The 25,355-nt window shown below is 49.7% G+C and overlaps 2 protein-coding genes across 6 annotated transcripts in view; one reads left to right on the top strand and one right to left on the bottom strand.

Moving 5' to 3' along the window:
* LOC121093879 overlaps positions 1-13,309 on the top strand; it is a 31,348-nt gene extending 18,039 nt beyond the window's left edge. For all 5 annotated transcript variants that reach the window (XM_040606816.1, XM_040606815.1, XM_040606818.1 and 2 more), the window contains exons 4-9: positions 2,075-2,261; positions 3,262-3,416; positions 4,632-4,658; positions 6,110-6,228; positions 10,714-10,833; positions 11,338-13,309. In XM_040606816.1, the coding sequence (XP_040462750.1) occupies positions 2,075-2,261; positions 3,262-3,416; positions 4,632-4,658; positions 6,110-6,228; positions 10,714-10,810 (585 nt within the window). In that variant the 3' untranslated portion in view covers positions 10,811-10,833; positions 11,338-13,309. The remainder of the gene's footprint in view (positions 1-2,074; positions 2,262-3,261; positions 3,417-4,631; positions 4,659-6,109; positions 6,229-10,713; positions 10,834-11,337) is intronic.
* A 2,570-nt stretch (positions 13,310-15,879) lies between these two features.
* LOC121094323 (zona pellucida sperm-binding protein 4-like) lies at positions 15,880-23,296 on the bottom strand. Its single transcript, XM_040607727.1, is given in 12 exon segments — positions 15,880-16,404; positions 16,523-16,636; positions 16,966-17,044; positions 18,279-18,426; positions 18,498-18,687; positions 18,897-19,027; positions 19,346-19,443; positions 19,619-19,806; positions 20,160-20,315; positions 20,803-21,105; positions 21,448-21,595; positions 21,597-23,296. Coding segments are annotated over 12 exon segments (1,749 nt in total). The 5' UTR covers positions 21,648-23,296; the 3' UTR covers positions 15,880-16,261.
* Positions 23,297-25,355: the final 2,059 nt, after the last annotated feature.

The following is a 25,355-nucleotide window of genomic DNA, read 5'->3' as shown; positions in this document are numbered from 1 at the left end:
GAAAGAGAAGCAGTGGTACCACTACCCAGCTCCATGCTCTCTTTCCCTTCCTGCACGTCTAAGCTGCCAAATGAAGAGTCACCGACATGAAACATCTCAGGGTTCCTATTTGTGGTTGTTTCTTTATCAGCCAGAGATAGCTGGGGAATTTGACTGAAATTTGCAAATCATTCCAGCATCCTCCCAAACAGTGTTTTTTAGCCCCTGCATATTTTGTTCAGCTCTACCCCACTTCTGCTTTTCAATTCTTTTTCTTTGGCCATCACACCAGGTTTCCAGCTTTTCTCCTCCCCTCTCTTTTTATTATTTTATCACTCCCCAAAGGAACAGAAGGGGTTTGTCACACTCAGCTGTTTCTTCCCAGCCATGCTGTGGCGAGTCTTTTATTCTCCCGACAGCATCATTCCTCCCCTGGTGCTGCTCTCCCACCTGCTGCGACTGGATCTGCAGTAGGTGACTGCTGCCTCCTCAGAGCCAAAGCCAAGTTTGTGAGTCAGGTTGCAGAGCAGAGTAGCCCGTCATTTCCATGTACCCATCTCTCATGCTCAGAGGAATGCAGCCTCCTACATAGAGCCTGGGAATTGTTAACACATTTCCTGGAGCTTTACAACTGTGAGTCATCGCTCAAAGTAACCCTTCCAAGCTGCACATTCAGGGTCAAATCCTCATCTGGTGTACGTGCCCCCTCCTCCCCAGCTCCCACTGAAATGAAAAGCACTTGCTTTCATTTAACTGTTTGAAACTTCGATTTTTTTTGTATTTTCCAAGAGCTCTTAGTGGTACCTTCTCAGCTGCACTTGTCCCATACAGTTTGGTGGGGAGCTGTAACATTCAGCACTTGCAATGTGTTCTGCAAAGCGGGGTGCTCTCCCTTGGGTATCTCCATGATGCCTGCATCTCCTTGATCTGAGCAGCTGTCACTTTCCTCTTCAGAGTCATAGCCCCTCCGTGCAAAATAGGGACACTGCCACCCCTGTCTGCCATAGGACATGGATGTTGCTGTCCACATTGCGTTTTGGAGGGTGTCCGGAGGCTACTTTCCAAAGCATGTTTGCTCTCCATGCAGACCATGAACACGGGAAGGTTTCCATGCCCAAGGCACACCTAGGGAAGTCACAACCCCCAGAGCAGAGATGGGTTAGTGCAGTGTTAAAAGCTGGTCGTGAGAACTGTAAATAGCCAGTGCTCGCAGTGCTGCTCTTGAGAGCTGTACAGACATCACCACAGACACCGGTGGCATTTCAGTCCTGGGACACAACGGGAATGCCATTACTCCACATCCTTTGCTTTAAAAGATCTCTAAAGCCGTGGGCCAAAAGCAGCATCTTTCAAAGCACCTCCCAAAGGCACACGTAACACAAAGCGCCATGCTGCTGTGGCAACATATACAGATGAGATGTTACGTTAGAACTGTTACTACTTGGGGGTCTCTGGAGGTGCTAAACTGGTGTTGGCCTGCACTGGTTCCAACCCCAATAAATAGTTTGGTTCCCTTTCCACTTCGGCTGGATAAAGCCTCCTTGCTTTCTGCCCCACCAAAATCTTGTGCAGCATGGTACATCTCCCTTTCCCACCATACCAGCTACAACAGACGGACACCAGCTGAAGTACCACGTGCAGTGAATTGGAGTGGTAACATGCAAGTGAACTATGGCAGCCCATCAATAAAAATACAAGAGATTGTTGTCTGTCCGGGTCCCAAACCAAATTATATTGTCTTAAAATGCAAGTCATTGTTATGATGCATCTGTTTATTTACACAAATGCCTTAGCTGAGTAGCTCTGCGTTGAGAAATTTGCATTCAATTCCTTCAGGGAAACAAACGCGAAAGATGCTGAGTATCAGGCAATTTAATCTAAACACCAACAACCCCACAAAAAAATCTATATTACCAACTCCAGGCAGCTCAGCATTTTAGAAAATTAAATAACTTCTCTGGGTTCTGATGGGTCCTGGGGCAAGGCTGGGCATCCCTCATCTGAAGCAGCTGCGATTCGCCCATACCATCGCGCTGCTCGGTTGCCTGGGGTCATGCAGCCCGAGAGCCTGCACACTTTCTTTTTCTTGGTGTAGGAGTACTTTCTGCAGCACTGCTCCTGTGGAGCTGCCAGCGTCTTCCTCAACTCGTACCAAGACACAAAGACGCTTTTTGCTGGGAGGAACAGACCTCACAGCCTCTTGGTTCAGACTGGAAACCCTTCTGATCTTTCTATCATCCCAGAAATAGGAGCGAATGCTGAGAAGATGAGCAGCTGCAATGGTGAGTTCAGGTCCCTCAAACCTACCCTCTGCTTGCCACCAGTGGATGGAATAAGCTGACCAGCAACCTTCTCTCTAGGAAAGGCAGACTAGAACAGAGCAAGGTGCTAGTGGAATTAAACCTTAGCTGGAAATCCAAGAGATGAGTTTTTAAACACTCTACGCCTAGGATTTTAACACTTGCCGCCTCACATGCATGAAGCAGGACTTCTTGCTCCACAGCTGTGGCAACAAAGATTAGGATAAATGCCTTATAAAACAGGTCTCTCTTGGAAACTCAGCACACCTGAGTGGGTCTGTTAGCGGAGCCCCTCCACGTGGCTTTAAAATCCCCCCCAGCCAAAGTAGGATTTGATCCAAGATGGAAAGCTGTATGCCTGTTGTTAGTTTCCTACCCTCTCAAGCAGGCACAGAACACATTCCTGGAGGATGACCTATTCTATAGACCAAGTGGAAATAAGCCCCAGCTGCAAAGCTTGGATCCAGGGACCAACTTTTCCAGAAGGCTGAGAAAGACTGGGCTCAGCCTGTCTTTGGCTTCAGCCAGCTGAAAAGTCTGGATCCAATGTTAGATATGAACCAGCCCACTAAGTGAGGCTTAGCTTATTTCAGACCTTGGACTTCAGCCTCCTCTAATACCTGGTGAAACACAGAACACCAGCACACCTCCCAGCAGGACCGAGTCGGTGGAGATGGCCTTGGGGATCTCTAGTGCCGAGGCTCAGAAATGCCTTTTCCTGGCAGTTTTAGAGCAGATCTGGAAGGAAAATAAGACCATGAGGAAGCCATTAGAAAGTCCTGCTGTGGTCAGACACTTTGTCAGAGCATTTACCTTCTTTCCACTGCAGAGTGGCATGAAGGCACGTGGGGTCTCATCCCATCATTAAGTCCGTAGGGTTCTCATCCTGTCCGCAGCTGCAGCTTGCTGGCAGCGCTGGCCACAGGCCACCCTAGCAGGACGCTGCTGAGAAACGAGAGCAAGTCCTTGTCTTTCATTGCAGGAAGCGAGAGACACCCTGAATCAGGAAACAGCCAGCCGATGGTGGGGCTGAGGAAGTCGTCAAACAGTAGGAACAACAAGGAGAATGAGTTCAGAGAAGCTGGTGGTGTGGCTGAGGGACAGGCTTTTCCATCGAAGGACCCTGCTGTGAGAAAGGTGAGTGATAAGCTTGGAGTCAGCTTTCCAGTGGGACCAGTGGGAGAAGTTCTGCTCAGGTGACCGAGAGCAGGGTGCAAGGGGAGCAAGCCAACCCTGCCTGCTGCTGCAGGGGCTGGGGTGGTGGGGGCCAAGGTGCCCTGCACCTCTGCTCCCAGCATTAAAGGAAGACAATGGCTATGGCTTTACGCCGAGAGGGCACCAGCAGAGCACTGGCACAGGGGAGAGGGGCCCTGCAGACAGCAACGTGGGCTTTAGCCCTTGCTAACTCCACGTAACATGTGAACTCCTAAATATCTTCATTATTGTTGCTGGTGAGATTAAACCAAGCACACATTCATTACCACAGATGAAAATTATAGCGAGCCAGCCCTTAGCTGGCAGCGCTTATTAGCAGACTGGCTGGCAGCATATCAGTGTCATCAGCTGCCCTCCCCAAAGCATTTCGGGGGAGCTGTGTGGCTGAAGACCAAGGGAGCAGCTTTTCTGAAAGGAATACTTTTCCTCTCCCTTTCTTTCCCATTGTTTGCAGTGCCTCAGCACTTTCAGGTTCCGGTGGGGATCAGAAGTGCTGAAATGCCAGGGCAGAGGCTCTAATCGGAGTATTCCCAGCCCGGCAGGAAAGAGGAAGGAGTAGGGGTCTCACAGGAAAGGCCTTCCCATGAAATTTCCACCCCAAAGTTGCAAGTAGGTTGCAAACGCTTTGATGAACTTCAGATGCCAAACAAAGGCTGACTCCTGAAGGTGCTTCGTGCTCTGCCTTGCGTCCAGCCAACTGCTGGAGCATGAACATCATTTTAAGCACATGGAAAGCCCTGATGACTTCACAAGACTGCAGAATCAGCGTCCACGCTCTTCAAACCAAATCCTTATTCTCTCTTGTTACACCACACCTTAGTATTGCCACTCAGCATTGCATTTTCTACCCTGAGCATGAAACAGAAAAATTTACTTCTACAGTGTGGGTACTGCTTGGGAATTCTGTGGCACAGGTCCCCAGGCTACTAGATGCCATGCAGGTGAACTGGCAGTCTAAATACAAGAAAGGTGGAGGAGAAAAGAGGGGATTATCACACACCTGAGGGACTGAATCCTAAAGAGATAAGGGTGGGCTCCAGGGCAGAGCTGAGAACAGAGCCCAGTCTGTTCCCAGCACTGTGAGATGGTCTTGCTGTCTTGTTGATATTTATCAATGTATTTGCCTTTTGTTTTTAGGGTCTGGACATCAGCAAGAACAATTCGGTATGTACTGCCTTTGCAGAATGTATTTAACTCATACCAGCATTCTCGTGACCCAAGCCCCTGTGGCACACAGCATCGCACGTGGGCAGAAGAGGCTCACTGACCCCTGACATGTGCTGTCAGAGTAACAGACGTGGATGTATTGCGACTTACTGCGCCTGGCCTGTGGTCCTGCCACCCTCCCTGCAGACAACAGCTAGCTAGCTTCCAGGAGCAGGCTTTCTGAGATCCCAGCAGCACTTGCTTTTCTGGGACACCCCGAACACAAGGAGGGACCGACTGCTGAGCCCCCAGAACCTTTCCACAGCATACTTTAATCCTAGTACTAAACACAAAGGTCTGATATTTCATGAGTAAAGTCTCACTTACGGGCAATTAACTCAATAGCCCTGAAACCAACGTTGCTGAGCCTGTGACCTCAGCTGGAGGTCTGAGCTGCAGACTCAGCAGACCCCCAAGGAGAATTACAGGAGGAGGCTCTGCCAGGGCTGGCACACCTCTGCCGAGGTGGTCCCAGTGTGTGGAGCCATGGCTCTGCTGGTGGCACGGCGGGCAGGCACCTCGGGACAGGGCAGAGCAATGCCCCGGCCATGGTCTGACAACTGCATTGAAAGGGGAATGGTTGGTTTCTCCCCGTTACACTAGTCTTGGGGCATGATCTTTTTTGTTCTGTCCCTAAGGCTTTTCAGCTATTACTCTAGGAAATTTAAAACAGTGTAGCAAAAAAAAATTGAAATTTTTTCGATGCGTGGCTCCTTTTCAGTTCGTGAGGCCAGATGAGCTCAGCCTGGAGAGAACAAACATTAGGGAGGGCCACGGGAGGCTCCCTGACCTCCTGATAATCTCTATTAGCATTTCAAATGTAAGTGCCCAGTGGCTGTGGCTTGCAGAGTGACAGGGAAACAAAGGCTTGATCTCACGGTCCACAAAAGCCACCACCTTGAAAAGGGCTGATACCAACGCACCTGGCCTCTCAGGAAGGAGAAGGGAGTCAAGTTGCTTTTTTGGGTTGTTTTTGTTGTAAAGGCCCCCCTGGGTTCGTGTGAGTAGGTGGGAAACCAAACCCCTCTTTGCCTGCAGCACAGTATAACAATAAGGTAAAACGTGCCTTTAAGCAGCTACTCAGCCCTCCCCAGAGGATGGCCTCACCCCTGACACCAGAAGGAACAGCAGGGTCCCAGGCATGGAAATGTCATCAAAGTACAAGAAGGATGCTGTTACGGACAGTTGGTCCAGCCTGCCTCGTTGTGCCCTGTACAGGTACAGGCTGCCCACTGGGCATCACTGCAGGCAGTTAAAAATACTTCTGTGGGACCCAACTGTTCTGAAATAAAGCAGCTCCCATCTTCCTACCCCCCTGGAGTACCCCCAGGTATCATATGTTGGCCAGATGAGGTCTGCCCGCAGCCAGCCTCTGGTCCTTCAAGCTGTGGTTTCTTTTTGCTCCCTAGGGTGAGAGCCACGCTTGGGGAAGAATGAGGGATCTTATGAGAAAGACACGGCTGAGAAACCAGAACAAGCTGGGGCTGTCCTCCGCTGCTCTGAAGAGGTCCTGCCCGCAGCTGTACAGGTAAGGCAGAGCTGCGGCAGATTTTTCCACTTAGTGTTGGGAGATTTTTGCTGGCCAAAGATGATCCCTCCTTACCTGCTTCTCCGTTGCATGTGGTGGTCCTGGCCAGCACAGCCATTTGCTTCCGTAGTGCCCAGGTGCTTCAAGATCCCAACGGGATAACGGGACCTATGTGAGAACAGTGGAATCATTAGGGTCCCTAAAAGAAGGTGCTTATCCCCAGCAGGGCAAGGCCATGCTGACAATCAGCCAGACTCATTCTATAGCCTAATTATTTACCTTTCTGCTCCCTCCTAAGCATCACAGTTAAGGTTAATGCTTTCCTCTGTCCACCTTCCCACCTTTCATCCAGCGGAACAGTAATCCGTGTGGCATGATGTGTGATGGGATGGGACAGTCTGGACCAGCTGGAAGGTGTCCTGCCAGAGGAAGGCAAGACAGAGTTTGCTGAGCATGTGCTCATGGCGGGGACCTGCTTGTTGCTGTGGGTGAACATTTGGGTCAAGCACGAGGTCTCATGCCTGTTAAGAGATGCCTGCTGGTCCCTTTGGGCAAGTTTATCTACCAGGATAGTGACAGCCTGGCCTCTGAGCCATGCTGTGTGATATGTCTGGCCAAGGGGGTGAGGGTGCTGCCCGCTACCCCTCGCACAGATGCTCCCTGTGCGCTTGCCAAGTCCTCCCAGCTGGTCTGGTGAATTCGGGGTGTTTGGGTATATAATTGGGTAACAGGAAGAGCCTAGGTATCTTACTCACCAAAGCCAGCAGCATGAGATGGAGCTGCGCACTTCCCCCGTGTTTTTTCAGCTGAGGTCTCTGTAACCTTAAGCAGAACAGCTCAAATGTGCTTAAGTCCTCCTCAGGTTTTAGAGGGGGTGATGGTTGGGAAACAGCAGTTGTTTAAGCACTTAGGAATGTCCCATTGTTCCCCTTAGACAGCCTGTACCTACCTTACAAAATGCATCAGGGAACCGGGAAGCTTGTAATTGCAGCTGGAAATAAAACCCACCCACCTCCTCTGTAGTTCATGGAGTGATTTTTCCAGCTGGGAAAAGCTTGGTTGGGGCCTGAGCATGCATAACAGGCAAGCTTCCTCCTATTGTTTGGGAAGCTGAAAGAAACACAAAGCAGAAAGGGATCAAACAGTTCCATCTAAAATAGAAGGTAGAGCAGCTGGGGGAAAAATACACACTCTTGTGAACCTGCCCTCTAAACCAGGACTTTATTTGAGCTTCAGAAAAATCCTGTCTCTGTAACTTCCCACTCGTACCTTTCTCTGCAGCACTGAGGATGCTGCCGGTGCTCGCTGTGTGACAGCTGCAGGATAGGTTCCCAGCCAGCTAAATGGGATGTACAACTGGGCGTACAACCGAGTGTACTTCCAGTGAGGGGTCAGCCTGATAGTTCTCGACAGAAATAGTTTTTGCAACTTCCACGCGTATACTGGACAGCTGCTACTGTCATGCAAATACTGTACAACAGGATGGCAAAAGGACAAATTTTTTTACCTGGCTGTAACTGGGCAGCCCCAGTGATCTCGTATGCTGATTTTTTCCAGGTTGCTTTCTGTAGCTGATGACTGGCCTTCACTTTTCTCTCACTAACTTTCTTCTGCCACATATCTACACAAAACCTTTGCTTCTGCTGAAGTCCATTGCCTCTCCTCCAGCTTCCTAGCTCCCCTCCCTCACCCTACCTGTATCTGATCTTGCTTTTTTACCCCACACCCTGCAACAGCAATGCGGTGATGCTGGGCTTTTCACCGGTGCCTGCAACAGCTGGGCACCTTGCTGTTACGGCATTTCTGATACGTAGCTGCCCTCAGGCTCCTTTGAAATAAAAAGTTAGGCTTCATGGATCAATGACAGCCTTGCAAATACTGCTGGACAGAAAGCCAGACCCTTCCTACGGCAGCACCAGAACAGTAAATCAAGAAAGTCTCGCTTGTCTGTAGCTTTTGGCAAAGCAAACATTGAAGCTCTGGTACTCTCAGGCATTTAAAGCCACTGTCTTTGTTGTAATTTATGAAACATGTTTGTCCTGGCTCCTGGTCCTGTTTATACATGCAGGCATATGGAATTGGCTGGTGTTTGCTTACCCGGGCTTCCCTGGGCTCAGAGACATCTCCCAAGGTCTTGAACAGGTTGGAGGCTGGTGCCCTGCATTAACATCCAGCTCTGAAACAAGCAGAGATTTGTTGCTTTTGACACCCAGTCACACTTGAGTCATTTGGGCAATTAGAGAAAGTCTCTTTGTTTTTGTTTTTATAACTAGGTCAAAGCAAATCCCCTTTCATGCTCCCACTCTGCCTATGATGAGTGATCTGCTTCAGGGCAGTTGGTTTGTTTTCCTTTTCGTTGTGGTGGTTTTTTTGTTTGAGTTTGTTTTTGTGTTGTTTTTTTTTAACATCCACAGAAGAATTCTTATGGTAGAGAGAGAACTTGGTTCTTCCAGCAGGAGAGAGGGGGTCCTGCCAAGGGAAACACACCGCCACAAGACTTGGTGGTTTGTCATACATTGTTCTGAACAGGCTCAGGTTTTCATTTCATTTTCTCTTTCCTGTTAGTACATTTACTCCCGCAAAGCAACATCTATTTTGTGCAAAGGGCCAGAACAGGCTGATGAATTACTTGACCATGGTGTTATGAATTTAAGCAGCACATGGACCTGGAGCTGACCTGTGGCAGAAAAAGTAGATTTCTTCCCCAAATCATTGCAGGACGATCCCTCCACAAAAAGCAAGGAACTTGCTTCCAGCTCAGATGACACCCCCCAAGATGAAAACCTTTTGCCTTTCCACTGTGACTGGTTTTAGTGACAGAAAATGGCTCTTAAATGACAGCGGAGCATCATACGGCCAAATACGTGCCATTGTTAAGCAATTGCAGTCTGAGGCTGCTCTGAACAGTAAGGTGTGAATGTAGCCTGGCCTGGGAAAGCTGGGCTGAAGGCTCCGCGGGAGCCGACCTCGGTCAGTTTATTGCCCACACATTGCCACGCCACCTGGCTTCATAAAATGGTATTACAAACAAACCCCAAAAATCCAGGGTTGAAGCACGTTAGCACCTTCCTATCATTTTTCCTTGCTTTCCCTAGCTCCTTTTGAGGACAAGCGATGGGACGTGCAGTGCCCCGCTACCTGCCAGGAGTGCCGCTGGGAAGCGGGCTGGCCCAGCCCTGGCAGATGCAGCCATCTCAAGGAAAGCATCTGTGTTTGGCAGCTTTTCCGATGCTGTCCCCAACCCCTTTCCAGCGCAGGGTCCAATTTGGGAAGCTCTAGACAATCCCAGCCTGGCATTGCTGTGCAGACACACCTACCTGGGTACCAGTGCGATTATTATTACTATTGTTTTTTAATGCAGATGCATGGGAACAAGCTAACCTCAAATCACGGTACATTCCTAGCTTCAGTTTGACAGGTCCCAAAAGCTTGCTGCCATATGAGGACTGCTTTGTGGTGAGGGTGAAGTAGGTTAGGAAGGACAGTGCATCTAACATTACAAAACCCATCTTCAGCATCGTACAGCAAAGCCTGAGAAGGGCCCTAGAGCCTCATATCCAGGTCAGATTGTGTGGGAAATTACAGCCAAGGGAGACCCCTGTGCCCAGGGTTGAGGAGCAGCCACAGAATTAAACAACATCAAGGCGGAGGTTTTGACCATTCTGTTGTAAAAGAATTGAGCGCTGAACAAAACAATCCTACAGCACTTAGATTAAAAAGAGAACAAATTAGTAGTTGGCAAAATAAATAGTCTGCACCACCACATCAGTCAGGACTTTGAGCTGAAAAATTTTTCAAATCAAAGATTTGAAGCAAATAGCTGTTGTTATTATTATTATTTGAAATAAATAGTTATTAGCTATTTTCTGTAAATAGCTTTGAAATATCGCATTAAGAAGAAACCCCAAAAGTACAGCTTCTCTTTCTTAAACAGCAGCTATTTTTAAAAAGTGTTCCAACAGGTTTTCTTAGCTCAGACCTCCAGGACTTACCAAAGTAACTAACCCATTAGAAGCAAAGAGGATGCGTTACACTTATTTCAGTCATATGTAATAAATAATGGACAAAACCCCTAAGCCGGAGACAGTCCACAGCAGCTAACTTAGTGTTCTCTTTCAAAATGTTGCATTTCCTACTAACCACTTCAGGTCAGATTTTTTAACTTCCCTGTGACATTCACCCAGAAATCCCTCCTCGCTTCCAGCTAGCAGGAAAACTCTGGCCACTCTCAACAAAACAATGTTCATGCCCATCCGTTCTGTTGTGACTCCATGCCGAGTACTGCATTTTGTAGCTTTTTTTTTTTTTTTAATTCTGCCACAAATATGTGGACAGCATCTGTTTTGGAATTTCAAAGCGGAGAGGGGGAAGCTGCCTTGGGTGCAGCTTGGGTGATGGGTACATATGCACAGCATATTAATGGTAAAGCCACAGCCATGCGTTCTGACCGCTGTCAGCTTTAATTGTATTTTTCTATTTGTTAAGGCCAGATATTACATCTTTGGAGCTGGGGAAAACAGAGAGGAACTCCATGATTGTTCTGGGGCAAAATACAAAGAACGAAAACATATGGCCTTTCTGATAACCCAAGTCAAATGGAACAAGGTAAAATAAGTAATACAGCATGTGTTTCTTTGTGGGTTGGCGGGTTTTTTGCCTTTTCTCAGCACAGAAATGAGACAGTCTCGTTCCAGACATGCTCCAACAAACATGTCAGATTTTTGAAGTCCAGATTATATGGATTTATGCCATCTGAGGACTGGCCCGTAAACCTTCACTTTAATAGCCTCCCACTTAAAAAAAACAACAACAAAACAAAACAAACCCAAAAACTCCAACACCCCCCCCCAATTTAAAGGCATCTAGTCATACAAGCTACATCATGCAGCCTTTTTACCAGAAGTACAGCAGCAAATTCATTTACCTGCAGTCAGCCAACAGACTCCCAAATCACAGCCCACCAGATGCCTGGGGAAGCAGGCGGTCTGCCATGGCCGCGACTCAGAGACAACCAGGCTCAGCCTTGTCCTCCACCTTCAGGCTCGGCCCACAGGTGAAGGCAGAGGAGCCCTTCCAGTCTCTCCTGTTCACCACGTGTTTCTGTTCCACAGGCAGAGCGGGAGCGCCAGCAAACACACAGCCACGAACCTGGGGCTCTGCACTACCTGCATCCTACAGCCATCAACGGAGCAACTCCAACTTGTGCGGGACAGGAAGGGGGAAAGGGGAGAAGGGGGAGGTCGGGAAGGGTCTGTGGACACACACGTGCTCTGCTCTACACGGCTTCGCTCCTGGACCTGAAGCATACTTACAAGGGGCAAGCCAGGGGTGAACGTTGCTGTGGGCATCGGGGCACCGTAACTGAGGCTTTAAAGTTTGGAAATTCTTCCTCCTCCCTGGGTTAGGAGCAGAGTTACCTGGAACATTGAACCTTTTAAATTATCGTTGCTTTCTGGGGACCTTCTGCAGCTGAATTAAGCTTTCTGGCGCAGTGTCTCCTTGTCCCCAGCACGGCTCCTCCCTTCAGAGCAGCATCTGGCCAACTGTGCCATTTTACCATCATTCAACAGGAAAACCAAGACATCCTATGAGGCTGTTCCCAAATCCACCACTAGCTTCCAACCCCATGGGCCCACTCCTTCTGCAGACCCCTGGCTGCCTGGCACGGAGCATGCTTGCTGCCAAGACGGGGAAAGGGGCACTGCGGGAACAAGCCCCTCCAGAGGCTCAGGTTTACCAGGCAGCCCAGCTCTGGTGCTGCCAGCCCTTTTTCGGGGGGAGCCAGGCTTGAATTCCTACTTTTAAGGTACAGAGAAGCCCTCTGGCTCTGCAGGTGGGGCAGTCACGCTGCAGTGCAGCTCAGCCTGTGCGCTCTCCACTGGGAAAAGGTAGGAGGGAGAGCAGAGCTGCAAGGAAGTTACTCACATATGTACCTCCTTTAGGTCAGGTTAACAACTGTGTAACACCAAGGCTGGGTTTGGTGGCTGCCTTATTGCCACATGTCCACAGATTCCAGACCCAAGGGACAGGCAGCACATACTTCCAAAGATCCCATGGTGGCATCTTGCGCACCAGCTGTTATTGGTACCAGCACAGTAATTAATGCACATGGAGTAAAGATTTAACTAAACCAACTTTGCCTCTTGTTAAAAAATTATTCTGCTCCCCTAAATTACAATATAACTGCAAGTCAAGCAATTGCTGTTTAGAAATTCCTCCCCAACCCAAGCTTGCCTGGGAGCCATGATTTGAGAAGCTGGCAGGCATGGATCAGCCTCAGCAGGCGCAGTCTTCCATAGCAGCTGCTTCACCCGTGCTCACCTAGAGCCCTTGGAGTCCTCAAAACCAGGGCAGGATATCTTCTGAGATTCAAAGCACCCCAACCACACTCTCCCAGAGCTGCTGTAGTTTGCAGGGGCAAGTGAACACAGCAGCTCAAACTCAGCTCTCCAAGTACTCAGAAGGTTTGTTACTTAGCATCTAAAAAAAAAAAACCCAAAGCAAACAAAAAAAAAAACCAAAAAACCCCCACACCCAAAACCCAATAAAACCTGCAAAATCCCCAATAAAAAATCCCACATGGCTGTGCTGAAAGTAGGTGGTGTGTTTAACGTTCCAGTTCTCACTGCTGCTGCAGGACTTGGTTATCCACTGTGTATCTTGCTAGCTGCATCCAAAGCTAGAAAGATTTATAACTTGATTATTCTGTGAATAGTCTGTATATCTTCATAAGTACAGGGGACTAAAATGCTACATTAACTTATACCCCCTGTTATCCCTCCAGCTTTACAGAGACCATAACGAATGTGAATCAATGCAAACTGAATTTAAAGTTTAAGACATAGCATCATGAACTCATATACTCCACCACCTCCATTCACATTATATGTTTGGTAGTGGTGTGGGTTTTTTCTCTTTTTAAACTAAAGTGAACTAGCCCTCTTATCACAGCATTATACAAAATATATTCATGTATTTTCATAAAGAAATATATTTATAATGTGTAACATACTGTATAGTTCTCCACTCCAGGATGCATTGTAACAGAAGCATAAGAAACTTATTAAAAGCATCACTGTTATTGTTTTCAGGCATTTTATTAATCAACATGTGGGTTGTAGTATAGCAACTGCCCCATTTCATGTTTCAGGTCAAGAAAGGAGCTGTTACCACCAAGCTTTTAAAGAACTTTAGCTCTGGCAGAGAAGCAAGTTTGTTCTTTTAAGGCTGGTGCTGTTTTCAAAGATGCAGAGGGCAAGGAGAGCCTTTGGAGCCTCAGCCAAGCACAGATGTTCCTTTTGAGCAGCACTGCCTTCAGTGCTGATGCTGGACTTTGCTTCCAGAGCCGCCAAAGTGGGCAGACACAGCAGGGCAGCACGTGCCACTGCCAGAGGGAAGGGTGAGGACACCCAAGCAGGTCACTGCTCAGCATCCAGCATCGGGGTTTCTTTTGGAAAGCCTGAGTTTATTAGCAGCACCACAGCCCCAACAGAGAGGCATTGGCTGGCCTCAGGGCTGCTTTTCCTCAGCTTCTCCTCCTCTCAGAGCCCAGGCTCTGGGCAGAGCCTGCACCTGCAGGAGCCTGAGCCAGCATTACAGCAACCACCAGCCTCCAGCTCCACGGTATGGCCAGGTGGCCCAGAGTGAGGCTCAGGAGGGCGTGGACACAGCGAGGTAAGTGCAGTTACTCCGTAGAAAGTAAGGGAGAAAAGTCAATGAGACCCAAGTAAAGGAAGTAGAAGCCTGGGGGGAAAGCCAGAAATCCACTTGTGAAGTTAGAAGGCAAGAGTACACTTTTACAGGAGAGAAACCTGCAGGACAAAGGAGCCCTGGATGCCACCAACACCCTGGTAAAGGGGAATGCACTAGGAAGAGGGGGACAACATATTGGAGGAAGAAACCTCCATGCTTCCCAGCTTTCACCCTGTGGTTGCATCCCACTGCTGCCTGTGCCTTCCCCTCCTGCTGGGGACCAAACAGCAAGCCTTCAGCACAGAAAGCTTCCCAGAGTGGATCAAGGAATTAAGTTCACTTCCCTGCTCACACACTTCCACCTGTCCCTGCACACCCCCAGCCCTAAGCAGGATACCCATGATGGGAAGACCCCGCTCCATGCCAGGAGGGACAATCCCAGCAGGGGACCCTAACCCAATGCCCAGATGTGCCCAGGCCCCCCCCCCCCCCCCGGGTGGTCTGGCAGCCCCCAGAGGGCAGGGGGTCATTCTCCCAGCCCTGCCAGCCTCTGCTGAGCACCTGGGCTCTCTAAGCAAATATTTTTCTGTACACCTCACCGAGGCTTGGGAGGACTTCAGCAGCAGCCAGGAAGGAGCCTGGATCTTGGCTAGCACACAGGGTCAGAGCAGTGCCGGGGCACCCTGCCTAGTTACTGAAGAGGTTTGGTCTTTATCACACCTTTAGTCACCCAGTTAATTAACATTACAGACGGCTGCTAAAGACTCATCATAAGGCACATTATGAGCTTGTACTCTGCTTTCCCAGACAGAGCTACACCTGTACCAAGACCATTTAGTTGCCAGAGGCACTCCCTAGAGAAGGCTGTTTGACCCATCTCTGGCTGATGATTTCTCCAGCCTGTTATCTCCTTCACCCTTCTACCATAGAACTTGGAGCAGTCTTTTCTTCTGATTAGTCTTTGCCTGCTTTTAAAGTCCAAGAGCTCTGGTTATCCTGTAAGTAGCAGGAAAGAGCAGTTCTGCTAGAAAAATAAAAGTGCTGTAAGAAGATTCCTGAAGTTTCTTGTCGGAGTAAGAAAGGAATTGAAAACCAGATCCTACCACCTGTTAACACCTTCCAATCACACAGTATTGTCAGAAGCCTATGAGTAGAACAATTTGCTACTTCAGGCAAGATACTGTGCAGTTCTTTGCTTCCATATATATGAGCTGCTCTTCCCCATTAAAGAGCCCTAAGCAGTATCATTAAGATTACTCCCCTGTTTTTTAACAGAGGGCATTTCTAATCAGACCTGTGGGAAAAGAAGAAAAAAAAATATTTCTGCTTCCCCTCAAGCATACTTGCTCAAGGACTACTCCCCCAGCTGTAACAGGATCTCTGTGTGAGCACAAGTACCAGTGCTCCTCCAGCCTGGGCAGGAAGGGAGCTGCCAGAGCCCTTTCCCCCTCTACCATCCGGAGATGTTTGCCTGACCATTTTTGCCTCAGAATATGAAAATGATCCTGGCTCAGCTGCTGTGTCCACCACCACCACACTGAATTGCTCCTGATGGGCTTTATTTCTCATCTCAAAAAAAAAAGCACGGTTGTGCCAACAGTGGTGTCAAATTAGCTTTCATCTGAGAGCTTTGAAGACCCAAGTGTCTGCTCTCACATGAAGTTTGAAGCATGAATCAAGTCTGATTTTTCCCCCCAGATTTTCAAACCACCTAGGCCCTTTGATTTTTTTTCAGTTGGATTGAAGTTTCCATGTTCTTATCCTCCAGAAAAAAAAAAGTATCCCACCTGCCCTTTTTTGTTGCCAAAGCAAGAGGGAGGTTCATGTACAGCATCATTAGGAAGGCCCATTTGGGCAGTGCTTTGCCATGAAGGCTTGCCACACAAGCACAGCCCTGACTTAGTGAGCTCAGGGGCAAGTGGGCAATCCCAGCTCCTCTGCACAGTCAAACACCAGCTCTGCATCCCCAGAGGAGAAGCAGGATTTGCTCTTCATCAGTTTTGCTGCAGTTTGAGATGAGCCAAGATAAGCAAGTACTTTTGAAGGCTACCTTAGGTGGTATCTGTGTTTCTGCCAGTGCCTATCAGCCTGCAGCTTCCCAGAAGCTTGGGCCATGACAAGGGCTCCCCATTGATGGCAGACAGTACTAAACCCAGAGCAGAATAATACCCAGCAAGCAAGATAGATTTGGAGAGACAGCATTTGAAAAGCTTGCTCACAGTCAAGATAATTTATTTGCAAGCAAAGCCTTGCAGCTGGGGTCCCCAAGACCCTCCTGTTGAACCCCATGTGCTCTGTGCTAGGGAGGAGTCCCACAGCCCGAGGGGGTTTGGCAGCTGCTTTATTGTGATACATTGATCTTGTGCATTACAGGTGCCTTCCTTTGCCACAGCGCAGCAGTCACCAGCATCACACTCAGAGCTGCACCAGTCACCACAGCAGCAAGCCCCAGGGCCCAGGGGGCTGCAGCACACACAGCTGCTCCTGGAGGGAGAGAGACACCCATTGCACTCCTCCAGGGAGGCACAGGGATGCCTTAGGGGCCAGACTTTCTGCAGGAAAGCCTTTGACCAGGCCAGCTATACAGAGCTAGCACACTTACTGAGGCCATCCTTGGCTGTGTCTTGTCTCAGCTCATCCTGGAGGAAAATCACAGGGCCTTTGCTGGAGACATGGGAGGCACCATTCTGAAGATGCTCGGTACTCCTTTTGCCCCCTACAGAGCAATGTGAAGGTTTTAGGTGAGAAGATTTATAGCCCTAAAGGTCAGCAAACTTTGTCCAGGTCAGCTTCTTAGCACATGGGAAGCTCTGAAGGCCAAGCCTTCCACATGAGTCAACAGAATTAAGAGCCTATTAAAACATCTGCCTTTCAGGCATAAGGGTGAGGGCCCTTCCTTAGTGGAAAGGAGCAGGAAATGCCTTGTCAAGCTGCCCATGGCTCAATGGAACTAGTCCATAGCCTACATGTTCCCCTACCTCCCAGCTTGGAGGCTAGACCCTTGTTGCCCTTTGGATGGGGAAGCAGGAGGGCTAGGACACTTACTGGCTGTAGCAGGACAAGTGATGATGCAGAACTCTTGTACAGAGCGGTGACACACTGAAGCACTGCAGTGCAGGTACACCTAGAAAGAATGGGACACAGCCTGGAGCCACTCCAGCAACATCTGTAGACCGGTAACATCCTGGCCAGCAATTAAGTACCCACACAACCACTCCTTCTACCCTACCCCAGCAGAATGGAGAGAGGATGGGAAGAGCAAAAGCAAGAAAGCTCAAGGCTGGAGAGATAAAAACAGTTTGATAAGTGAAAGATGGAAGAACTAACCAAAGCATAAGTCACACAAAGGCAAGTGACCCACCCCACTCCCACAAGCTGACTGACACCCAGCTGGTCTGAACATCAGCTACACTGGAAGACAAACTCCTCCAGTGTTTATTGCTGAGCTTTACATCGTACAGCATGAAATACCCCTTTGGCCAACTTGGGTCAGCTGCTTCTCAGCTTCTAGCCTGCCCCAGGCCTACTCACCTGGGGCTGAGGAACAGCAGAGCTGCAGAAAAAGCCTTGATACTGTGCAAGCACTATTCAGCGAGCAGCTAGAACGTTGGGGTGTGATCACACACTTTTAGCCACAAATCCAAAACCCACAGCACCATACAGGCTGCTGTGAGGAAAGTTAACACCACCCCAGCCAGAGCCAGTGCACCTGGTCACAGAAGGGAGAAGGCAGAAAGATTGTTTTGGCTTTCTTCACATACAGGCTGTAACCTTGGAGCCTTTCACTGCCTGCTGCAAGGCAGCTTTGATACCTTTACACACAACTCAGATCTGACACTATAGCACCTCTCTACTGCTAGGTAGAGCTGGGACCAGTTCTGAGTCTTCATCAATCTCAGGAGCATGGAGCAAGCAGTACAAGGCACTATGAACTTCACATGACTTAACGGCTCAAGCTCATGAGATTCAGAGCCCAGATGCTTCATAGGTACCAAAAGCCATTTCCAAGTAATTTTGACCAAGAAATTTAGAGTATATTAGCATAGTTTGAGCACACACCCTGAGCTAGTTCAACAGAATAGCTTAGGCAGCAGGCTAACACTCACCTAGGTAGACCTACCCTTTTAGCAGCCTCATCTTGTGTCACACACCTCTGTGATGCATCATACCTCTGCCACATTCATCAGGGAACAGAGGTTCTTGCATTCATCTCTCCCCTCCCGTTTCAGGATTTTCCTAGCCTTTGCTCTCCCCCTGCCCCAAAGGGCCAAGAATCTCATAGTTAGGGAGCAGTAAGAACTGCTCTCACACATGACTTGCCCCCAGCAGGAAGCTAGGCAACCAGGACAGGATCTTACCAGCCCAGAGAGCATCTCTTGGGAAGCAGAGTCCACAAAGGTGAATGTATAGAGGGTGAAACGCTGGTAGTGAGAGGGGAACAGCAGTCCTGAGGCAAGACTCAGAGGCACCAGCTGTGTCTGATAGTTGTCCCCGGCATAAGGGCACCTGAGAAGAGGCCAGCAGTGAGAAAAGCATGAGCCATTCCCCTGACCCAAAGCTGTTTACAAGTTGCTTACCCATCCACCAGAACAGGCCACTGCAGCTGGTGCTGGGGATTGATACTTGGTGTGGCCCAGCAGTGGTGCAGGACCAAGATCAGGTCTGGGTCTGTTCTCTGAAGGATCTTGACTTCAGCATAAATGGGGTCTCTCAGAGTCTTCACAACAGGATAGTCACTATCAGTATAGTAGGAAGTATAGCTTCCATCTGGGACAGAAAAAACCCTCAAGAGTCATTTTAGAGCAGGAACAAACAGAAAAAAGACAACCCGAGAGCATCCCTTCTAGCCACGTCAGTAAGTTCCCACCACAGCAGCAAAGGGGCAGCGCTGGGTTCACCCATTAGTACTCCCTGCTTACTCAGAGGCCAGAGCCCTGCACCAAGAGACTTGAGTAAGTCCTACAAATCTCTCCTACCTGAGGCAACACGTAGCTCCAAGGCCAGAGGACCTGGCTGGGACACAGCAGGGAGTGGTGGCAGGGTGAAGACCTGAACACTTAAGGGAATGAAGCTGCCAGTGATGGAGTAACTACAGCGGACATGTAACCTGGTGGGACAGGAAAACCCCAAGTCAGGCAGATAGAGAAAAGAAAGGTCACTCTGATATCTCCCAAGATGGCAAGATATTATCTGCTTTAGACACGTCCCCAGTCTTGCCTCCAACACTTCCTTTTTACAAATTCTCTCCAGAGCTCAGATTCAAGCCTGTAGAGTGTCACTGATCAGCACCAGCTTTACTCCCACCAACCAGAGACATACCAGTCCCTAGCCTGCTCTAGTGCCCTGCCGTGAATTCAGAGCTCGTGACAAGCAGGAAGCTTCTCTAGTAGCACTGAGCACAGTGGCACCAGCCCCAGGGTATTACCTGAATGTGCTATCCCTAGTGACAGAGCCAAGGCTCCCAGTCTTCACATCCCTGGATGCCACCAGCTCATTCTCATATATAGCCTGGTCTCCAGTCACCTGGAACAACAGACCAGGCACTGTCACTGCACTAAAGCCAAGCTGGGTTAACGCCAGGCTGGAGAACAGCTCTTGGAATTCTGTAGGGTGCCCATTAAGTAGCCAAAGCCACATCAGGTAGCTCCAGGTCTGCAAGCTCCTGCTATTCCAGCCTAATGACAGCTGCAGCTCTTACCTGGAATGTGGTGCTACAGGCAGAGAGTGGGAACTGGAACACAGCAAAGGCATTGCTCTTCACCACAGGGATGCAGCCAGCGCCGTGCCCGCTGGCCAGGTGCACAGAGTCCAGGTCAACAGGTGGCAGGGTCACATCCCTAGAGATGGCTATGGAAAACTGGCCATCTGGTGTGCAGTGAGCCGTCACTGGAGGGAAAGATATAATCAGTCTGGAGCTCAGGGAGAAGAGGAATGGGGAGGAGGCTCAAACATCACAGCAGAGAAGCAGCTCCTGCAAGTTAGCCACAAGGCAAGCACCAAGCGCAGCAAGGCAAGTGCAACTGGCTCCCACAGCAACACCAATTCTGGCCATAAACCCAGGCCTGTTGCAATGCATGTGAAAGGGCTGGATGCTTCTACAGGACAGAGCATTGCTGAAAGCCAGAAACACAGCCCCAAGCTGCCTGCGGGGCTGGCACCAATCCTGCTCTGCCAGGGAGGCGAGGAATCCCAGACTGCTGCTCCTCCAGGAGTCAGGGAGGGCAGCTGCCCACACCTACCTGTGTTACCAAAGTAGCAAGGCTTCACCCCATCCCGAGGGTCATAGCAGCAGCCTTGCGCCTCGCAGTCTCCCTGGCTGACAGGCAAGGTGGCACAGGACAGCCGGTCCTGGCTGAGGACAGCCGAGCAGACAGTGCTGCTGGGAGCATCCAGGGCTGGAAGAAACAGCAGGAGTTTACAGCTGAAAACACAAGAACAAGGAGACAGAGGACACTGGCAGAAGGTGCTCCTGGTGACTCTGCATAAAAATTGAGGGAAGTCAGACCCAGGTGAGGGTCAAGCACATGGCCTGGAAGCCTGCTCAGAAAGCACCTGCATCTCCCTGGAAGAGACTCCCCCTGAAGCCACGTGCAGGGGACAGACTGCATGGGATCTGTCAAGATGAAGTGTTCTGAATCAATTCTAGTAGTTAGGACAATCACTGTACCTAGTCTCTGGCTCAATCCCTGAACTTGCAGGGACTCACACAGTCAGAAGATGGCTGGGAGCTGGTGGCTCCTATATCTAAACTCCAGGGAGTCTTCCGCACAGCAACAGTCCTGTTTCCCAGCCCCCAGACTGGCTAGGAACAGCTGTCCAAAAGGAAGGGCACTCACTGCCACAAGATACCAGCAGAGTTTCCCAAGGAGCTATCAGTCTTACCAGGAAGGTCCACAGGGCACCTGAGGAGCTCCTCCTTGTGAAGAGCCTTTTGTCCAGCAGCATCTGTTTCTTCAAGCCCAACCAGCATGACATAATTACCATCCTGGGGAGGAACCACACCAGTCAGGGCAACCAGAGCAGCAGTAGCCACAGTCCCAGCAGAGCCACTAAGGTCACTCACCCATTCAAAGATGTAACAGCCAGCATAGGAGACCAATACTTTCCTGGAGCCATCTGGAGTCCCAGATACTGAGAGCCCACAGTCAGAGTCATTCTGCAGAGTGTGTGCCTTTCCCTGTTTATCTAGGGAAAGAGGGGACAGCAGCAGGGGCTTCAGCATCCCACACCAAAGATGAGGGTCTGCCACAATCCTACCTTCCCATAGGAAACAGGGCCCTAGCCAGTGCGAGGGTCTGGGCCATCAGGGGTGCACGAGGGAAGCCAGCAGCCAAGACTATCTAGATCCAGGCACAGCACTCCAGCAAAACCCTTGGCTGCTGGGTCATACAAACAGCCCCCAGTTACACAAGATGCACTTAAAACTGTTAAACAACACTTCACACCAAAACCTTCCCCTTTATCCTCATTCCAGGCATGCCTCTATGCTGTGCAAAGTAAGAGCCTCTCGCCACCACCCTCACTTACCCCAAGCAACCAGCATGAAGGAAGCATTCCCTTCCCAGCCTGAAGGCAAGGTGAGCTGCAGGCTATCCTGGCCACAAGCCAGCAGGATGGAATCAGAAAAAAACACCATCCTGAATCCCCACAACAAAAGCAAGGGACACAAGAAACCCCCAGAAGAGCATGGCTCTACATGCAGTCCTAGACTGCCCTGCAACACCCATCTTGCTCTCCTGCTGAGGACCATGAAGCAGCTGCCCTTAGCCTAGCCCTTTTAAACTGTGGAGCCATCTGGGATCAGAAGTTCCTGAAGCATCCAGGTGGACCCAGCCCAGCAATTTAGCACCTTCCATTGTCCTCAGCTGGCGCTGAACCCACCACAGTCTGTTGGCACTGTTGGTTTGAAAAAAACCACAGGGCAGGAGCTGAGCTTATGTCAAGAGAAGGGTCTGTATTCATATCACCAAGCTGAGAGGACCTCATCTGTGCAGTCTACTGCAGAGCACCAGGAGGGTCTTCAAACCCTTTTTTCTCATGCTGAGCTCTTCCCACAGCTGACTCGTCCAGGAGATCCACCTGCTGCTCTAATTGCTCATTGCAGGGGTGCAAGCAGCTCAGTGACAATGCTCCTTTGCGCTTCTAGAGGTGCCACTGCTTCAAATGCCAGACACAGGATGCTGATGTATAAGCACAGTAATAGCCCTTCACGTGAAATCCGTGGAAAACACGGAGCTCAGGAGGCTTTGCACACCTAAAAGGAGGGGATTCCCCTTAAACACTCCTGGCTGTGGACTACGGCCCCATTTGCAGGGTGGCTGTGTGGGACAGCTGCAGGACTGCTCCAGGCTGCCTGGTGGCAGGACCATATCCTCTGTGGGACTCCCACCTGCAAAAGCTGGCAGATGGACCCCTAAGGTGGGCCTGAGACACAGGTAAGGGGAACTGCTGTGATCCCAGAGAAAGCTCTGCCTGCCAGCACCCACTGCCTGCCTGTACGGCAGCGTCTCACGTAGAGCCTTCTCCCTGGCCACGCATCAGGCTATGGCACACACACAGAGTGAAAGCCTCATTATCCATCTTTCTCTACAGATGTTTCTGCATTCCTGCAACAAAGGTGTGAATGTCTTTGCACTGTTGCAGAGGTGATGCACACATAGTTTGTGCACGCCTTTTTATGCCCTATTTTTTGCAGCGGGAGCACTGGCATAGCCTGTGCCATCACATTCTTTTGTAACCTGCTTATTTCTTTGGAACTAGATGATCACAAACATTCCAGCAGTGTGTAGGTTCAATGAGTAGGTTTTCTAATTTTAACTATTAATAATGCACTTCCATTGGTAGCCATCCACACTTCTGCTCCCAGCAGACCCTCCAGCTCCCAGATGGAGCACCATGCAGCAGGCAGCAGCTCGCCCCTCTGGCCAGCCCTCATCTATAGGTGCAGGGAGTAGCTGAGTCCAAGGGAGCCGTTTCTTCTGCTCTTCCACACACCCTGTCATCCTTCTACAGCTGTACGGGATGCCGTGATCCCAGCTGGGTGAGGAACATCACTGTGCCTACCCTCCACACTGCTCATGGCATGCACCAGCCAGGAGGGCTGCTCCACAAAATACAAGACCTCTTCAGCCACCCTGCACAGCAGGACTGAAGCAACGGGATCTCAATAGGTTGCCAGCACAGCTGCTTTTTGAGCAGCGCTCATGAACCAAATGTGCTTGTCCCAGCAACTGCCTAGGATGTGGGCAGTCGCGACGGAGAGGCACCCGGGGGAACATTCGGACTTTGGCAGGGGGGAGGCTTCACGCTGTGCGAGCTGAGCGTTGTGCCAAGGCGGCTTGCTCAAATCTCACAGCCACTGTGTGACTGCTGAATGCTTCACCTGACTGCATTACCTGATGATAATTGGGTAAATAACAAATAAACAGAGTACTTTGGAGCTACAGAGAGATGGTTTTCATTACACTTTAACCCAGCAGCGCTTTGTTTATGCTGACACAAAAAATGTCTAGATGCACTTGAAGAATAACTGTGTGAAAGAACACAGGGAGTGCTGTCGATCCACCAAGCAATACCCGTGATGAGAATGGTTTCAGGTAAGCACCCTTTCCTAATTTCTCCACACACACTTGACAGCTGTGTTGGAGCAAGTGAAACAAGCCTGACACTCATGGAAATGGAACGCTTTGTTTGGAAGAAATTGTTATAGGCAGTGGAAAGCAGCCTGGCTGAGAAGAAACAGGCAGGTCTCTCTTCATCCCAGATCTCATCCTCATCCATTTACTAGTTCTCACACATTGCCATGACCCGGCTGTAAGCACCAATTTAGCTACCATTCAAGACCACCACAGAGGACATGCAGAGATGAAGGTAGGTAAGGCGAACATCTCTGCAGGCCACTAGCCTGAAGCTGATCATGACCGCAGTAAGCTAAAATCTTCCTGGGATGTCCATCAGGAAACTCTTCTCCTCCTAACAATTTTGAGCTTGGGAGGCTGGGGCAGTCATAGCAGCGGTGTAGGAGTTGCCCTGGCTGTAGAAAGCTCTCTAGAGACCTGTGGGAAGAAAAGGAGATATTAAACACCACCACCAGGAAGTGTCAGGAAGAGGAGTACAAAATTCTTTGCACATTGTGGGATTGCCTCCTACAAGATTTCTGCATCTTGGGCCTGTACTGTGGACTGTAAGTGGGATAAAAGGGCAGTGGATGGAGGAGTGGCTTAACCGAAAGGCTCCCCCGCAGAAGTTGAGCAGTGTTTGCAGGGATACCTGCACCCAGCGCATGGGGGATGAGGGGTGCTGGCTGCACAGCGGGCAGGAGTGGCATTGGGCAGTGCTACCCGCTGAACTCAGGAGGTGTGAAGTTCAGAACTCCTGTGAAGCCTGCAGGAGGGTCTACACAATGATGACAGAATTTTGTCAAGCTTGTGTTTTATTTTTGAAAAAAAGAGACAAAGCTACAACACTGGTAGCCTTTTCTTTGAATATCCCCAACAGGTGCCTCCAATGAACTCAGAACCAAAGTTCCTGGGGAAGATGGAGAGGAGGGGATTTCAGCCCGGACTTTCACATGGATAGGGAGAGCAGCCCAGCCCTGCCCACTCTTAGCATCTACAGACAGAAGTGCTCAGAAAACCCTTGGACACTACTGTGACTTGAAAAGGCCCATGGTTTCCCACAGGGAAAGGTCCAAATGACAGTTCTTATGGGTTTTCCTTCCTTGTAAATCCCCAGTGTGTCTGCCAGGGTGGTGGGACTCTTTGGAATATAATGATTTTATCCTAATAAAAATAAAAACTCCTGAAAGTATTCCTAGTTGCAGGGCTTTTGCCTCAAGTATTTTGCAGACTGTGAGGCAGAACTGAGAATAGAGCCTTCGTTCCCAGGAATGAGGGAACTTTACAGGGAAGGTGGAAAGGTCACGAATGCTGTCAGCAGAGACCTCATGTAGCAGTGCAAACTCCCATGAACTCCACTTTCACCAGGCGGAGGTCCCTAGGGTTCATGGTAGAGATGAACTTCCATGAACTGCCCTGGCAACGTCTGAGCTGATGCAGAAGTTTAGGCCAGCAGATCAGCAACTAGCCCAAACTTGTTGGCAGTTCAGGTTTTCCACCAAAGTATCAGGTACAGGTCTTTAAGAAGTGGAACAAGATTTTAATAGAACCACTAGCAAATTATTGCACCTATGCGAGAGAGCGAGGATGACTTCAGAACTCATAGGGTAGCTACAGAAGCTGTCGTGAGGGATGGAGACTTTTGCTAGCAGCTCCGAGTGGAGGGGACGCTCACAGTAACACACTGCTGCACAGCAAACCCAGCACACTCCAACCAAGCCCCCTGCTCTCCCAGGCCCCTCACTAATTCCCACCAAGTCCCACACAGAATCCTGTGAGGAAGCAGCCTGAAGCTGCTCCAGGGGAGGTTTAATCAGA

This window comes from Falco naumanni, chromosome 9, assembly GCF_017639655.2.
Source record: "Falco naumanni isolate bFalNau1 chromosome 9, bFalNau1.pat, whole genome shotgun sequence".
Taxonomy (NCBI): domain Eukaryota; kingdom Metazoa; phylum Chordata; class Aves; order Falconiformes; family Falconidae; genus Falco; species Falco naumanni.
This window is presented reverse-complemented; position numbering and strand designations above follow the sequence as displayed.